This window comes from Cupressus sempervirens, chromosome 9 (assembly GCF_028749045.1).
Source record: "Cupressus sempervirens isolate cs-2001-9-10 chromosome 9, ASM2874904v1, whole genome shotgun sequence".
Classification (NCBI taxonomy): Eukaryota; Viridiplantae; Streptophyta; class Pinopsida; order Cupressales; family Cupressaceae; genus Cupressus; species Cupressus sempervirens.
Window position 1 is genome coordinate 80,958,160 of NC_143126.1, and position 19,295 is coordinate 80,977,454.

General features: G+C 35.1%; 1 protein-coding gene across 8 annotated transcripts; it reads left to right on the forward strand.

Moving 5' to 3' along the window:
- Positions 1-8,601: 8,601 nt before the first annotated feature.
- LOC149537719 (RAF-like serine/threonine-protein kinase PRAF) lies at positions 8,602-17,757 on the forward strand. 8 transcript variants are annotated; one of them, XM_089799097.1, is made up of 11 exons: positions 8,932-12,183; positions 12,277-12,627; positions 12,715-12,817; positions 12,949-13,154; positions 13,242-13,316; positions 13,415-13,567; positions 13,687-13,856; positions 13,961-14,108; positions 16,458-16,580; positions 16,665-16,752; positions 16,900-17,757. In XM_089799097.1, the coding sequence occupies exons 1-11, from the start codon at positions 9,070-9,072 to the stop codon at positions 17,100-17,102; spliced, it is 4,734 nt and encodes a 1,577-aa protein (XP_089655223.1). In that variant the 5' UTR covers positions 8,932-9,069; the 3' UTR covers positions 17,103-17,757. The 8 variants fall into 8 exon arrangements, with proteins under 8 accessions (XP_089655220.1, XP_089655216.1, XP_089655223.1 ...); XM_089799098.1 differs by having other exon boundaries at positions 13,687-13,850; XM_089799094.1 differs by having other exon boundaries at positions 8,602-12,183; positions 12,277-12,817.
- Positions 17,758-19,295: the final 1,538 nt, after the last annotated feature.

Genomic DNA, 19,295 nt, shown 5'->3' on the forward strand with positions numbered 1-19,295 from the left:
ACAAGTTACTCTTAGTTTGTTCACCTTTTCCTATCAGTTTTCCATTAGTGTCATAGATCTTGGCAGATTCGTTTCCAAATTCTACTTTGCAATCTACATTGCCTAACTATGATACACTCAAAAAGTTGTAGTTGAATCCTTCAACATAGTATGCATTATCACATGATATTTTCTCTGTAAGTTTAATTGAACCTTTTCCTTTGATTTGACATGGAGCATCATTACCAAATCTAACACCATTTCCATCATATTGAATAAAGGTAATGAACTTACTTTTATCTCCTGTCATGTGATGTGAGCAACTATTGTCTATGATCCACTTGTCATTCTTATTCACATAGGTTACCAGTGTTGTAGCTTCACCCTCATCTAATTCATCCTTCATGGCCACATAGACTACTTCATCATCATTCTCGTCAGAATCTTCTTCAACAATGTAGCATCTTTTACCTTTGTCCTTGTAATCTATGCTATCATCTTCGAGCTTTTGTTCTTATACTTGTTTCCTTTTTTTTAACTCTTCTTCTATGTACATATTGTAGCAATATGACCTACCTCATTGCAATTAAAACAAATGATAGGCAACTTACCTTTGAATTTACCTTTACCTCTATGGAATCTTCTAGCTAGTAATGCTTCTAACTGTTCCACATCTTCCTCATCTATGTTGCTATCATTGGATGCATGTTTTCCTTTTCTTCTCTTCTTGTTTGATGTAACCTCCTCAACATCCTTCAATGTTAGCTTGACCTTGAAAGAAAATTCAAGGTTCTCAGGTCTATAGTTGTCAAAGTTGGACAATTGAAATGCAGTAAGTCTTCCCACTATTCCTTCAAAAGTCAGTGTGTTTCCTTGTACACACCTTAGCTCTTGGATGGCTGAAACTCTAATAGCATAGATAGGGAGCAAGGTCCTTAAGTATTTGTTATTGATAGTCTCTTCTTCCAATTGACTACGTAAACTCCTTATTTCACATACCACTTCTTTCATTCTGGATCCATACTGAGTAGCATTCTCACCTTCCTCCATTTTCATGTCATCAAACTCTCCTCTGAGACTTTCTCTTTTTCCTCTTTGAACATTCTAATCTCCTCCATAAATATCTGTTAGGGCTTTCCACATCTCGAATGCAGTGTCACATTCTTTGATATCATCAAATTCAACATAACTGAGTGCAGAGGCAACCTCCAACATTGCTTGATTGTGCTCCTTCCTTTTGTTCAAATCATCTACAGTAAGAGGTCCAGCTAGGTCTACATACTCTATTCCAATGGAGGTTTTTGCATAATCACCTATTGATCCAAGGTGCAATTTCATCAGACTCTGCCATGCAACGAAGTTGTCTTTGTTGAGCTTGGGAACTTCTCTCTTGGACATCTTGATCTTCCTGCTTCTAGTACCTTGAAACTAAATTAGTAGATGGCTCTAATACCAATTGTTAGAAATGCTTTTAGAATAATTGAGAGGGGGGGTGAATCAATTATTCAAGGTCCATATGTCCAATTCAAACTTTTTACTAAGTGCAGTGAGCCTATTCAACCATTTATTCATTCAAGCTTTAACTCTCCTATTCAACAAGCTACTATAAATCAACATGCAAGCATAACACATAAGCAAATCAACACATAACACAGTGATTTACGTGGAAACCCAATTTGGAAAAAACCACCAATAACATGCTACTCAATTCTCACTCTTCTGAAGTGATGCCCTGTAAAAGACCTACCTTGTTAAAGACTTACAACACACTGTTAAATGTGACTTGGTTAAAGGATTTAACCACCTTGTTAGAAGTGGGCCTAGTTAGAGGACTTTAGAACATTCACTTGGAATGTCACCTTGTAAAAGGATTTACAAATGGCTATTAAATCAACCTAAGTCCATAGGATTTTTCTTTATCCTAACTGATACAATTTCTAGAGAGTAACAATAAGGGGTATTGACCTGATTACAGCTTACAACTCAACTTACGGATCTCAGATCACTTCTTAGCTCATAACATTGCTTGGCATTTAGTCTTTGCAACTCTAATAGGTTGCCCTCCTTTCAAGCTTAGTCTCCTTGAGTCTTCATGCTCAATGTGCCAGTACAATCATCTCTCTCTAACCACTTATCGAAGTAGAGTCTCTATGCTCTGTTCTTCCTTCTCCTAGATATCTTCTCCTTGACACCCTTCTAACCACTTCGCAATTTGGCACTCCAATAGCTCTTGCTTCTTGGTTTTTGACTCCTTAAATAGAAGTCTTGGAGTTCCTTTCTTGCTCGATTCTTCTCTCCTTTAATTTCAATTCGTATGGATTAGGTAGGATTCATTGAATCTAACCCATATTATGTTTCTTCTAGAAACATCATGAAGAATCCTTTTGTAATTGCTCAAAAATGGTTTACATAAAATTTTGTGCCACTAGCTCATCATCCTTATCCTCCAACTGGTTCACAAAATTCAAGGTAACAACTTTGTCAGCTCAAATTTGGTGAATCTTTGACATTTCCAATAATGTAGCAGCTCGACACTATTGAAATTTTGATGCTCGACACATACTGTGTTACTCGGCATCAACTGTGTTTTACTGATGCTTGACATCTGATTCACTCTGCACTAACTAAGATTTTCTGATGCTCAACACTTGTTATTCTGCTTGGCACTTGAACTTCACTTGGCACCTGAAGTTCACTCAATACACACTAGATTTTTTTATGCTTGGCTCCAACTGAGAATTTGCTCTGCTTCAACTAGCTTGCTTGACACCCACTGATGAACTTAGTTTAAGCTTTGTAGTCAACCTTGTTACAACTTATACTTATAATGTTTCTGAGTGTGACCAACCTCTGTATCTTTGAGTATGTTACCAATACATCATCTCATCATTGTCTTAGCTGATCCTTGCACTTCATTGCAATATCATAACTCAACCTTTCCTTTAGGTGCTTTTGTTACATCATGTTGATCAAATCCTCTTCATCAATCAACTAAGTGATAGTACTTGGATGTTATAAAAAATTGTCATTCCTACAAATAGCAGGTTTGACATCAATGACAAAAAAATGATTGAAAACATTCTTTTAACAACAATCTCCCTCTTTCAATCAATCTTCTTCATCAATGATCTTTTCAATCAGATTTTCAATAGATCTTCATCCCTTCAAATGTTTTGAGCAAGTTGCAACATATCCAACTCTAATACCATATAAGATTTGATGAAAAACAAATATTCTAAGCCCAAAAAAACTTGCATGTAAAAAACTTGTCACAAAGAAGAAGAGAGAAGAAAAGTACAAGGAATTTTCTGTGGCAATATCCAAGATTGAATTATTAGCCAACAAAATAAGTAAAAATATACAATGGATCAATCCTTATAGAAGGAGATCGTAAAACCTAAAAGGAAAACCTTAAGAGGTAAATGACATTTAATAATTAATATTTAATTATTAAATGGGAATGCATGTGCATAAAGTGAAATCTTAAGTAGGGACTAGAGGTAATTTAATAAATGAAATGAGATTAATCCTTTTCTCTAGTTCAAAAAATTATGAAAAAATACACAACTTCTAGATCTTACTCTTAGCTATCATCCTAACGAAGGGTTTTTCAAATTACTAAATATAACTATATGTTTTGTGGAGTCCACAGTAACAATGATGTTATGTTTTTCTTTTTTTAAAAAATAGGAGCATTTTTCTATGCACCCAAGGTTTGACCCTCCTAATCTTACTCATTTTAAAAAACCTTAGTAGTTTAGAAACTAGATTAAGAGAACTATGATTTTTGTGTTTTACACATTTTCATATTTTGACTGCAAGACCCTAATATGACTCTTCCAAGATCAGGTTTACCTGATTTCAGGAAAACAGTGTCCATTTATACCCCCCTTTTTGCACACCATCTTGGTGCACTTACCCTAAACCTAACATACTGCACTTATATCTATGATGGATATAGCTTCATCCCCACTAAAACACATGGATATATGACCATCACAAATTGTCACTATATAAAATTGCACTGTCTATAGCTAGTAAATATTTTGCCAAATTCAACTCCATAATAAGCTCCTCCAAGCATGACTAGAATTCTTGAAGGGCCAAATAGGCTCTCTTTAATTAATCTATAGTTACTTCTAGCTCATGGGCGAGCTCATCTACCTCCTCCTCTGTTTCCCTTAGTGCATCATAGAAAGTGCAATCCCACTTGAGAAGATAGTCCCTATCAACCAATAACTATAAATAATTATGTTCCATTATTCAAATGACTTCTTGAAGTACACAAAAATCTACTAAGGAAAGGTCACTAGCACCCTAACCAAATGTAGCTAACATTTGATGAGCAACATGAAAGAGCTCAATGATGTATAGAAATCATTTTTTTGTTAACTGTAAGTTGCCCAACCAAATGATGAAGAATTTACAACTAATGACTCACATGCAAGTAGTCTAACCCAAAATATGCATTGTGATAAGGTTACTACATCACTCACCTCATGATAAGAAACATCATGTGTGCCATCATCAGTGCATACATAAATAACTAAGGTACCATTGTCATGTACCTCAAATGATGTCTCAATTGGTAAAGATGATGTTTTTGTTTTGACAATCTCTTCATACACTTCTACTTCCAGTATAATTGTATCACCATCTAACTCATAATCTTGGGATCACATGCCAAAAAATTATTCTTCAAACTTGTTTTCTAAGGTCTTATCTAAAAAATCAAAGTTGTTAAGGCACACATCTTCATCAACCAATGCATCATTGATACCCAAAATTGAAGCACCAACATTACAAGGCTTTAAAATTCTATCATCCTTGTGTCAAATAGCTTCTATCACCTGATGATATGAGGAAATAGGATTTTTGTTACAAAAATTAGAATTGTTATGGGTCAACCTTTGCATGCAATCTTCATACTGCTGCAAATTATGAACTAATATTTGTTGTGAATGCATAAGTTTTTATTAGATATTATTCAACATGCTTTTAATACTTGGCTTCTTACATTCTTTGATTTTCTTTTTGGCTTACCAAAATCCATTTGATACTCCATATAGAAGCCAAAGGAAAGATCATTTCTCATGTTATGTGGGTGTAATGTACTCTCTATAGCCAACTATAACATCATCTTGAGAACCCATCATCCACAACTGCATCAAACTAACCCTTTATTTTGAATGTAAGAAACTTTCCTAATAGGATGACAATAAACCACTTCAATACCAGTGTAATAGACCCAATGGATTATAACTTCTAACTAGTTCTTTCACACAACACATTTGCTCAAATAGTTCGCATACATGTAATGCTTTGATACCATTATAAGAATCCTTACCAAATTTGTACTTAAATATCATCAAAATTTCAAAATTTTACAAAATAGACATTTGGTCAAATAGTTGTCTCATTTGCACATTCAATATTATCATTTGTTCTTTCAAGAAATTCATCAAATGCTTATGTATTGTAACATTCAAAAGTTAACTTTTTCCCATAAAGGTGATTCTAAACTAATCACTTATAATGCAAAGACATTATAACAAACACTTGGCATGCAATCTTAGTTTGAGACATTCACCAATTCTTTATAGACATTATGTAAAACACTTCATATATTGTAGCATGCTAGTAAGAAGAATATTGCTCTAGATTTATATTCAAAATAGTTACATTCAAACAAACACCTATACAACCATACTACTATACAACATTCACTTATTATATGTGGATATTTCAATGAACATTGTATATGCATTTTCTAGGCACAAATAAAACCACTGAACAAATCTTATATTAGCTCAGTTATAATTGTAACCTTATTATTCTATTACAAAGACTATGAGAGTACAATACATCATATGAACTTTAATCTTTGGATATGAGATTTAGTGCCCTAAACAACAAAATATATTGAAATACAATTGTCATTCAATTTTGGAATACCAATCATTATAAATTCAACAACTATGGAGAAAAAACATTAATACAATAATCTCATAAAATGTCTCAAATGAAAGGATGACCTTGGTTAAATAACTTTTTAGTTGGTGAATACTTGTACTTTTAGAAATGTGGGATAGAACATTCTTTACTCTGACTTCACCAATAGGTAACCAATTACATTTATTGCTAACTAGGGCACCTTACTAAAAATAGTAAAGACCATCTCTGTCAACCCTTGATTTCATTGCAACTAATACTGGTCCATGTTCTCTTCTAGATTAATTGGTTATTGTACTTGCCATAGGCTAGTACTATTGCATTCACTTTGCAAGATTACTCAATTAGTTTAACATAAATCCACCAATCACAAACATTGATTTTCTAATTATTGAAATATTTCTAAAGCTTTGCTATTAATTTGTAAATTTTATAGTTTATAAAATTTTTATGATTGGTTGAATATATTTTGTGTTATAGGAGCCCATTTTCTAGACATATTGCAATATTTTCGACTAAAATTTATGACAGAGAACATGGTTAATATAAATTGTGAAGTTATTTTGCACAAAATCAAATCGTATATTGAATTAATATAATTATTAGTTTTCTCCACATTTAACCTCTATTCAATATTTTTTACTAAATACTAACACTACACTTTACTTTTTTTAACACAATCATCCTAAATTTTGAAACACCTTTGCTCTAATTATATTGTACTATTATAAATTCTAAATAGAAACCCTAATTATATTTAAAAATTCAAAATATTCAAATAAGAAAATCAAATGCAAAACCTCATTTTGTCCATGACTCATTTATTTATATTATTATATTATTATTTTAATTAGTGTAGTATCATAAAACACAAACAAAATTATATTATAATTTAATTATTATAAATATTTTTTTACTATAATTATAATTAATGGCAAGTACATGCCACTATGTGGTACTTGTTATAAATAACAAGTGTACCAAACTAAGCTAAACAAAGAGCCATCTTAGACACTGCTCTACTCAAAAGGGAAAATGATAGGCAAACACTAGGCTTACATTAATAGGCTACATGAGCAAATGACATAATTAATATATGTCTCCTCTAATCTTCTAATCATGAAATAAGTGTTAATTGATGTACTTATAGTATGTTAAAAATATTTAAGACCAATATCTTTGAATTTTTAAATTGATCTATTGAAGAAGTACTTTTAATAATGCGGTCTATTGATGCAGATGCCTATTAAATGTTTATGGAAAATTAGTTCTTATCAATAGATTTAATTTTTTACTTTCAATTATATTTGGTTCGAGTATACTCAAGCTTTAACACATAATAATAATTAATTTCAATAAGTAATACAAAATAATCTAACTTCCACTGATTATAACACCGTAAGTTATTTCTCACACAAAATAACACCATTTTTTCTTTTGAAAATCTAATTTTACACATCAAACCAATAATTGGAGAAAAATATCTATAAAAATAAATTCAATTGCATGTAACCATATTATTTTTCCATTAGATTGTGTGCTATTTTTTGCATGAATATTTCGAGTCACATTTGTGATTTGTAATCCATCATTATATTATTATATTTACTAAATAGAAAATATTTATATTTTGTTGTATCTATATAAGTGAAGTTTTTAAGTTGTTACACTCCATATAGATTGCACTCATAGAATGATAAAGTTTTATGACACAGTTATTCCCACACAAAATAACACCATTCTTTCCTCTAAAAATCTAATTTTGCTTATCAAATCAATAATTGCATGTTGTTACTTTTCGATTCCCATAATTCCCCTCTATAATAATATCTGAATATAAACAAATCTATAAAAACAAATTAAATTGTCTGTATCTAATCAAATTGTTAAAATATTTTGTTTGTTAAAGCATTCTATTTACCCTATAACATCTTAACAATAGATCACACAAAGTTATTCTCACACAAAACAACACCATTCTTTCCTCTGAAAATCTAATTTTGCTTATCAAATCAATAATTGCATGTTGTTACTTTTTGATTCCCATAATTCCCCTCTACAATAGTATCTAAATGTAAACAAATCTATAAAAACAAATTAAATTGTCTGTATCTAATCAGATTGTTAAAACATTTTGTTTGTCAAAGCATTCTATTTACTCTATAACATCCTAACAATAGATCACAGAGGCAACTTAGTTTTGCTCTTTAACATCCTAATAATAGACCACATAATATATTCCAAAATATTGATTAAAAAACACACACAACAAAATTCCTAAACAATATAATTACATACACAGGATTGTAGAAACATAATGTCTGAAAATTACAGTCTGCTCATTTGTATTATTTTTATAATCATCAACGTTAAAAAAACAAACCAACCAAAAAATAGAGTATATTATTTAACACGCTAATTACATAGGAATCTAGGTTTAGATTAAAACGAAGCGAAGAATTGCAGGATGCGCATTCTTAGATCTTTCCAATCCTCACTACCTAATTTCTTCTCGTTCAATCATAGAACGCTTCACAAATCTGGAAAAATATGTCAATTTTCGCTTTCGGGAAAGGCTAAATAACATAATCTATGCTTGTTGGGCCCGCCACGTTGTCGTACATCAGCCTTGTTTCTCTTAAGATAAAATTTTGGTAGGAAGTACCTCAGACAGCCTGCTGCATCTTCGCGACTCTAGAAGAGGACTGCACCAAATGTTTCAGTGAAAAAATATTTCAAAAATCTGTTCTTCTCCGGAGATTACAACAGGTAAGCGAAAAAAAAGTTTCTGAATAATCAAACCCCCAATGTGAAACTATGCTTACCAATAAGGTATCTAGAAGATGATTTGTGTTAGTGAGGTTTCAAAGCACTAAATTAATGGCGACGATCATGTTGAATGTGTCATGGCATAACTTTTGTGTGATACTTTTCCATAATTAAAATTTACACTTTGGAATCGTTTTAACCAGCTTGCAAGCAAAGCCTCTTTTATCATGTGGGTTTGTGTTAGTTGTCACTGATTGCTGAGAAGGTCTGAACCCAATTGTCAGTGTTCATTTTTGTTACCCTAATTCTCATGAATAAAGACTCTCAGAAGGGTGTGGATGGATTGAATTTTTTTTTGTATAATAGGTGATGGAGGAAAAATCAATAGGTTTAGGTATAGGACCAGATGGGCCTGTTTATAATAAAGCCCCATTTAAAGAGGGAATTTTTTCCAGACCCATGGCCGGGGATCCGGCCTTTTCTTCTCAGGATATGGGTTCTTCCATGGTTAACAGCTCTAGGTTTAACGAAAGGTATCGCCCTGTGGATCTCAGCGTTAGGACTGGGGAAGAGTTTGCCATGGCGTTTTCTCCCTTGAGTGGTGGTGGCTGGACTGAGAGTAATCCTGGCGGGTATTGGATGCGTGGCGGGAGGAAAATCCAGATTCCTGAGAGTGAGGGGATTCAGGGTTATGCTTATGAGGGGGGATTGATGGGCATGGGTGGTCAAATCGTATCAGGGAATAATATCTCCGATGTAGCAGAGAGAGGCAATTTTAGTGCAGAGTTTGGGGGAGATTATCATGGCTTAAATAATGAGAACCCCAGGGCATCACAGGGTTTTGCTATTGGGATTGATGACGATTATATTTATGATGATGGCTCTGTACCCCAATCAGACTTTCTTCATCCTTCAGCCTCAGTGGTGGCAACAGATGATGCCGGTGGTTCTCAGAAGGTGAAGCTCATGTGTAGTTTTGGGGGCAAAATTTTGCCGAGGCCAAGCGATGGTGCTTTAAGATATGTAGGTGGCGAGACTCGAATTGTCACTGTCAGTAGGGGTATTGGATACTCGGAGCTCATGCAGAAGATGGTGGAAGTGTATGATCTGGTTGTGATGCTGAAATATCAACTGCCTAATGAGGATCTTGATGCTCTGGTTTCTGTTTCTTGTGATGAGGATCTTGAGAATATGATGGATGAGTACAAGAGGCTTCTAGAAAGTTCGGGCGAAGGATCACCCAGGCTCAGACTCTTTCTTTTTACTTCATCTGATTCTGATCTAGCCCATCTCGCTTCAATGAATGATCACAAATTATCAAAGCAGCGTTATGTAGATGCTGTCAATGGGATAACAGAGATAGGCTTCAGGAAACATGAGGACTATGTGACAAGTGCATCTTCATTAAATTTGGAGAATTTGATTGGTCTGGATGCTGTAAATAATTTGAACTCGATGCTGCCAGATCAGGGAGGTGCTTCAGGGCCATTGTCTATAAAAATAATGCCCCAGGATGCTGTGAATTCAGGTCCCCTACCACCAAGCTCACCAGTTTCTTCTAAGCAAGGTACTTCTAAACTCCCTATCCTAACAGCATCAGCTTCATCATCATCTGTATTCTCCTCAGTGCCCACTCATTCCAACCAGTCTGGATTAGGGGTTAGTTCTGGACTTTTTATCCCAGAACAACAAGCAAATGTTGCCGGTCATTCATACTCTACATTCCAACAACTAGATGGAGGGGCTGGTTATCATGATCCAGATTACAAGAGACCTGTGCCATCTGTTGCCACCTTTCAGAATGATCCTCAGATTAAGGATGCTGGGTCTAGGAGAGAGTGGCAGCAAGAGAATTTTGATGTATCCCATTCCATGTTGAATAGTAGATCAGATACGCTGTTATCTTCTCTGGATCAACACCCTCCTGCTGCACAGCATTCAGCACCCTCCACATTTTGGCAACATCATATGGATTCACGTCCGCAAAATATCAGATACATTCAACATGTTAATGCTGAGGGTGGACCTGCTCAGCAGCCATTTCAGCAGCATTCTCTTCAGGGGGCCCATCCAAGCAACCCTTGGCAGTTAATCCATGATGGGAGACTATACATGAATGCTGCACAAGAACAGCAACAGCAGCAGAGTGATTTGTTCTCTGTTTCTTATTCTGACAAGCCTGCTGCTGCTCATCTCCAAGCCCATATGGCTTCTGCTATGGGCAGCCTGCAGCCAGTTTCTGCTTCTCAATCACCACACCTCATCGGACATCAACAGTCGTTTGGACAACAGCACTTGCAGATGCACCACCCTCCAAATGTTCCGCTTATGGAACAGCCGTCATATGGAACAAGGTATAATTATTATGACCCTTCCATCAGAGCTCTTCATCCCATGTCACTTCCATCTCAGTATCAAAGGCAAGGATATGAGCAATTTGTTCGACAGCAGGATCTGCATCAGGATCATCTGTTTCATTCCGAAGAAAAACTTCCACAGCAAATGGTGCCTACTGTACAATCTGATGGTGCTTCACAGAAACTAGGTACCAAGTCACTTCATTCCTTGTATGAAGGGATATCTCAGAGTCATCACACCAATGGGTCAGTAAGGCAACCATCTTCAAATGTTAGAGAAAGTTTCTTGCATGAAAATGTCATTTCTGCTGGAGATCATCAAGATATGACTGACAGAAGGCACCTTCAGCCTGTGATTTCCCGACAACAAGGTTATGCAATTCCTCATAGTGGAATGGAGTACATGGTGCAACAGCCATCTTCTCCTTATATCCATGAGAGACAAGATGAAGGTAATTATGTTCCACAGCAACCGAACTTTGATGTTGCCTCAACAGGGAGAATGGCAAAATCTGAAGCTGAACAAGATGAGAGTGGCATTGATTTATCAGGAAGGCATCTTACAGAACCTGGTGCAACTTCCAGTGGGATTTTTCTTCCAGATGACCCATATGGTTTGTCCAGTTCAGGTTTGAATGATTCTTATCAGACTTACGAAGAAAGTGATAATGTTGGATCTTTTGAACCAACTTCATATCAGTTCAAACAGATCCCTACTGCGGGAGACATGAAAGCTTTGGGCATTCTTCCAGACCCAGTGCAAGCAACAAGGAGAACTGCAATAATGAATGAAGTTGCAGTACCAAGTTCTGGAATCAACATTCAAGAAGTAAGAGTAGTAAATTCTTTACAAGAGCCCGTACTGGCTGATCAGTTGTCGAATACCACTCCTTTATTATCTGTAGTATCTGGTGTTGATCAATCAATCGAGCAGAGACTTAGAGAAGTTAATTTGAATTCTTATGTGCCTAATACTGAAGGTGAACCGTCTATCACTTCTGAAATAAATACAATGTGGTGGAATGAGAACAGAGGTGATGATTGTCTGAAAGTAGATATGTTGCATAATGTCCATAGACAATCATTGGAGCTAGGGGAAGTCAAACTGCAGGACACTTCGCCTTTGGTAAGTAAAAGTGAAATAAGTGAGCCTAGTAATATTCCTGTCTCTGCTATGCATAATGAAAGTCCTAGTGATTTAATTTGTATGGCTGAGCAGCCTCAGGAGCAATTACTCGGCAAGATGACAACTGCTGATGTCAGTGGGCATCTGTCTTTCATGCTTCCAGTTGACATTTCAAATAATAGGTCTTCGAATAAAAACAAAGAATCTATTCCTATTTCTGAGCCTGTAACATTGCCAGAGAGTTCACAATATGGGCTGCAGGTTCCAGCAAAGCAGATAGTTGATGATGATAGTGGACATGCAGTAAGGGATATCAATTCAAATAGAAACTCCCTTGGTCGAGTCAAGGATGGAGATGTGACATCACCAGTTGGGAAAAGTGAAAATGATTCTATGATGGACTTCCTGAAAGATGTTTCTTCTTCAAATGTGGCAACTGGAAAGGTTACAGAATCCTCTTCTTGTACACAGACCATTACTACTAGCAATTTTTCTCCCATTAGCAACATTTCTGTTTCAACTGGCCTTCAGGTTGAAGACAAGGTAACCTATCGGGAAGAGGTCTCTATAAAGGATGTATTTGGTAAAGATCTATCTTCACCAGCCTTGCCTTTGTCAGATGTTAAAGTGGAAGGTACTAATAGCAATCTCTCATTAAGTGTTTTTTGCACCTCTTGAGATTTGAATACTTGTTTGGACTCCTATTTAAAATCTTGCAAAAGACAATATCTATTTTAATCTTTCTGAGATCTTAAGCTATTGCAGATAAACTTGGAGGAGAGGAGCAAATTGCTTGCAAGGATCTACCTGCTGCATCTGTTCAGCCACCACTTTGTAGTTCTCTAACTCTGTCGATGCAGGAATGTGATCAAGCCAGTAAAGGTGAAAACGTACAGGGAAATACTTCTCAGAGAGACCATTTAAAAGGGACAGAAGATGAAATGGCTACCATCTCAGATTCAATATTAGAGGTACCAGTAAGTTTGTTATCATTCTTCCTGCCAAAATATTTCACAATTAGAATCAGCATTAACCTTGTTAACTTTTGAAATATGCAGGATCCTGTGGCTATAGAATCAGGCATGGATGAACCAGATATAGTTATCAAAGAAGCTAGTGATCTTGGCTTGCAGGTTAGTTGATATTTTATACTCTTATGAGCTCTGATCCAATTCTATGAGTGTTTGCTATATTTTTGTTGTAATTATGAGAATCTCATCCTTTTGATTAGACAATAAAATATGCCGACCTCGAAGAACTGCGGGAGCTTGGTTCTGGCACTTTTGGAACAGTATATCATGGCAAATGGAGGGGAACAGATGTGGCAATCAAACGGATAAAAAATAGCTGTTTCATGGGAAAACCATCTGAGCAAGAGCGTTTGGTGAGAATCCTCAAGAAAAACTATTCTTTTTAGCTCAGGACAGTTGCACTGTCTGCTTAAACCATTACAATGTGCAGATGTCAAGGGTATGGCTAAATGGACTGTTTTTTAATTCTCAGAGGGCTGATTTCTGGAGGGAAGCTCACATGCTTGCACAATTGCATCATCCAAATGTTGTTGCCTTCTATGGTGTTGTACCAGATGGGCCGGGGGGGACATTGGCAACAGTTACAGAGTACATGGTGAATGGCTCACTCAAACAGGTCTTGCAAAGGAAGGATAGGTACAGGTCTGATATGCGTTCCTTGAACAGCCTAACCTTTCACTTCCAAACAACAGGAGCTGGATCTCTTACATGACGAAAAATGCTAATAGATATTACTTTTTATACAGGGTAATTGATCTGCGAAAGCGACTAATAATTTCCATGGATGCTGCATTTGGAATGGAATATTTACATGGCAAGAATATTGTGCACTTTGACCTGAAATGCGAGAACCTATTGGTAAACATGAGAGATGCTCAGCGTCCTATATGCAAGGTAAAAATGGTTGCAGTTTGATCACTGGCTACGGTGGGCTTTCACCTGTAATATGCATGTTTCCTTTGGCAACTGTTCTACAATTTGGCATCAAATTGAATAATTTCATGTATTGCCCCCTTCTAGAAGACAGCAATAATGATGTGTGTGTCTATATATATATATATATCAAGGTTGCACGGGGACGGGGCTACTTGGGGTACGGGTACGACTATTTTTCATAATAGGGGACGGGTTTACTTGGGTATGTCAAACTTTATTTTTAATTATACTTTTATATTTATAGAAAATCTGAAATTATGAGTCATGACAATGGTTTTTCAAAACAAGAACTGTGATAAAGTTTGCAAATGTAATGTATTGTTTTCAGTTTCAGATTTGCTAGATGTTTGTAATAATAGTATATGATGAATCATTAGATGCATAACAGAGAAGGTAGACTTTAAACATGAACAAGAAGATCATAAATCATATGACAATGACATATTGTATATGATAAACTTCTGACTTGAACAGTGATAAAGTTTATTGTTAATCAATCTTGTATCAAAGTTTGAAACTGATGAGGTATTGAATTAAGCTTGATGAACAAGCAGCTGATACGCAAACAAAACACCACAAAAAAAATCAGAAATCTTAATCAAGGTCCTTAGCTATGATGCTCTCCACCGAGTACCCAGTACTTAGGATATGTGTATCCAGCACTTGGGTACGTGGGTACAACTACCAGGGGTGTGGGTACGAGTACCCATACAACCTTGATAAAAGTGATCAGACACAAATAGAATATATATATATTCTATTTGTGTATATATGTATATTTTATTTGTGTCTGATCACTTTCTTACAATCAGTCTCAGATATACATATCCTCTCTTCATCTCCATTCCCATTGAATGGTTTTGGAATGAGTTTATATGCTGTAGCAGTCAAATTTCCACCTTCCTACTTTTAAAAAATCTATCGAACCCTTCCAAACCCTGGTTATAAGTTACAGTAATAGGAAAATACAGATTATATTCACATACTCAAGCTATTACTGAACATACATCTATACTGTGTCAACCATTCCTGGAACTTTGGGTTTGAGCTTAAGCCTGACCCTTGATGCACTATGTCTGGACATCAAACTGAGCCAGATTCTATGGCTTACCTGCTTATAATTTGTAGTTCTTTGGTTTTGAAGATCGTTCATATTATTCTTTTCAATATCTTCTATAACAAGTATTTTGATTATAAAGCTCTCCAGTTTCCTTTAAATGCCGAAGAATGAAATATCACATTAATCCTTTTCAATATCAAATTTTCCTCTTCTACCCATTTTAGTAAAAACTTCTTTTGAATTTTCAAGTCACTGCTGATCTCAGGTCGAGAAGTATACCCGTTCATCTGCAAATTCATGTTCCCTGTTTCATATTCAAATTCAAGTTTATCATCATTGCTAAGTGCATATTCAGACTGAAGGGTAACTAATGTGTCTGGTATTCCACTTGATTTTTTGTGTTCAATTATTTTAATCTGCATCCTCTGTTTCACCCTCCTTCAGATTGGCGGTTCCTTTGCATGAATATGTTCTGCTCCAGCATATAGTGCTACCTCTGTGGGACTTGAAACACAGGGATCTTGCAGACGGCTTGAGCCAGTATATTAAGACCAGAACAAATCACTCCCCACATATTTGCAGCAGTTGTTGAATCAAACAAAAACGATACCTTTGATCATTCCTTGATGATGCTTATTGTGTACTTGTCCCATATGTGATATATCAAACATAAGACTATTATTCAATAGATATTCTGTAGCTGTGCTCTTCATATGATCCCAGTTCATATATTATAATGGCCAATACATTAATTCATCTATATTTGATAATTCTACAATAAATGCGCACTATCAGACAGTCTTTGCTGGCACTTCAAATCAGTGACTGGAATCCTTCCCCGTTCCTCCTTTTTTCTGAATTGATGAAGAACATCCTTATATATATTATGAAGGGATGGGTTGCTGGGGTGTGTCTCTTACACACCGCACCCTAAACTTTAACCAATCTTATTATCATTATTCATTTAATTATAAATTTTTATTTGTTAGATGCTTATTATATGTATATTTTTATATATTATTAATTATTTATTAGATTCTCTCTTATTATTCTTTATTTAACGAAAGTCTCATTTAATTTTTATTTATTATTAAATCCTATTTCAAACAGAGACATGACATGTCAAATTTTTAAGCTAGTCAATTGAAGTTTTAGTCTTTGTTTTGTCCTATTGGATTGGAGCATACTCCATTATTTTAGTTCATGATGACAAAACTAATCCTGTACCTCAATACCATTTTCTGCAGGTTGGTGATTTAGGGCTTTCAAAAATTAAACATCAGACCCTAGTTTCTGGTGGTGTACGGGGAACCCTTCCATGGATGGCTCCTGAGTTATTGAATGGCAGCAGCAATATGGTTTCTGAAAAGGTAGAGATGACCAAATGCTTCTCTCCATTTGTATGAGATCATAGTAAATTTCTTCACACATAATAGTAATGCTTTGTGTTTTAGGTGGATGTATTTTCATTTGGAATAGTAATGTGGGAGCTGCTTACTGGAGAGGAGCCGTATGCCAATATGCATTATGGAGCAATCATTGGTATGCTATCCATTTTAGCTCATTAGTGTGTTTACCCTAGTTCAGGGAGCTTCATGAGCTTTGTTTATTGCATATAGATGGAATTTGGTGTAGACATATAACAAATATATTGACTGTTAAGCACAATATGCCATTGTGATTTTGCAGGAGGTATAGTCAACAATACACTGCGCCCACCTATTCCAAGTTCATGTGATCCTGCATGGAGGTCACTTATGGAGCGTTGTTGGTCAGCTGACCCTTCTGCAAGGCCTAATTTTACAGAGATCACTAATGGATTGAGGTCAATGGCAACCTCACTTCGTTCCAAAGGACAGGGTCATCAAGCTCCCGTCCCAGTACATCCATAGAATCAGGCTTATAAAGTGTCTCAATGTTTGGATTTTGTGCCACTGAGGATGTCCTTTTTGCTTTTGCCAATGTTTTTATGTTGAATGTAAATGTTGTTACAATCATGATGTGATTCAACATCCCAATACATTTGCCATTCCTTATCCTGAAGAGAGAAATGACATTGCTTGCTGGAGTCTAAGTGCATGGAAGAGCCTGCACTGATAAGCCTTACTTTTAACAGATTGATTTTAGTGTGACATATTACCTCCGTTTAGAAATGTCATTGGTTTTAGTATACCAAGGGAACTTTATATTTCACATAATTGGGGTGACTGTGTGCAGCGGTATGGTAGCTGCATCAAATAGTCGCATGCTTATGTTGCCGTTGTCATGAATTTGGGCATGCTCAATAATTAGCTTTTCATGGAATGTGATTGAGTGAAATGATCCAAAGTTCAGACGACACTGCAAATAAAGTAAACAAGAAATTGCATTATGAGCTTGAAGAATGGGCAGATTTGTTATGTATTCAATTCCTTCCATCTTGGCCTTGATGTCTGTCATTGGACAGAGAAATGACGAGATATAAAGAACTTGGGTTGCAGCTAAGTTGAAAAAGCTTCAACAGTTCAAACTGGCATGCTGATAATTTATAGACATATTTTTAAATTATATAGTTTAGCAATGAGCATATACAGATTTCAAATATTTTAATTACATTCTCTTTTCTTTAAAACATGAAAATCAGATGTAAATGTTTATGAAGAGCACTTTCTTTTATGGATGATAACATCTCCTTTTAGGGTATTAGGAAGTTGAATCTACGCTGTTACAATTGTTATTATTGGAAGGATTTCTTCTGTTTGTTTTAAATCAGTATTTAGAGTTGTTTTCTGATTCTTGTAGAAACAGTACAAAAGCTATTTAATTCATAATTTGTACACTTTGATCTATTATGATACTGTTATTGGGATTTAACTTTGGAGTTTTTTGAGTGAAATTTATATCATGAGTAGTGATTCAGAAGACCTTATTTCTTATGAGAATGAATAGAAATTATAGCACTCATTTGCATTTAGGTGATGCTCACAAAGGTGGAGTATTGGGCCTTTCAGTGAGGTCATCCATCTTAGTACTACTCCATTTTGAGTCAAATTCATTGGCCCATGTTTCGTGAGTAATGAATGGTTCACAAAAACCTATCTCCCAAGAGACTGAATAGAACCCTTAGCAGTCCTTATCAAATAGATTATGTTCACACAAGTGAAAAATTGAACCTTTTTGTGCCCAAATATTCTCTATATATTTTATTTATATCTTATAATCATAATAAGAAGAAGGATAAGAGGCCAATGAATAATGTATAATGTGGAACCAAAGAAGGTAACAATAACTTACAAACAACAATTAAATGTACCACCCATGACATGCCACAAAAATATTGATCAATTCCAACATACATTAATGCCATGTCATTACATTTCCATCATTCAACTATACATCTTTTTCTTCACACACAAGTCTATCATTCTTCTTCTATTCGAGTAGGTATTTATCATATCACTTATCATCCATCTATCTTAATAATCTTACATCTATCTACATACTTATTTAGATTTTTTACTTAAATTAATATAGATATTCTGAACATCATTGTGACATTTTCCACCTATCTTTCATAAATGTACAAAAATTGAATTTTTTTATAATACAAATATTCATTTATTTAACCAACATAACTTCCATTTTAACAATACTTGATCTTTAATAAACTTATGAAGAACCATTAAACTATTAAGAACAAAAGATCCAAAAATCTCTTTGATTATATAAACTTTTCTTTTTATGGAGATTCAGACCTAGGAATAGGGCTGCCAAGAGGTATGTAACCTAGGCCATCACAGAGAATTTGAAGGACTGAGGGATATCTTCGTCCAATTTTAAGGATTGAAAGATATCCATTTTCCCAAATTTATTTAGGATACGATCCTGAATTGAAAGATATTCATTTTCCCAAATTTATCTAGGGTACGATCCTGACCTATCATCCTTTATGATGTTGGTGCAGACTTGATCTCTGCTAGAATTCTTCCTATTTTCAAAACAGTTTCGTCATTCACTTTATCAAAATCAACTTCAATCGTCTCGTCTGGAGTGACTTGACCACCAGATTGTAATACAAGATCGGTAAGCGCTTTCAATTGAGGCTC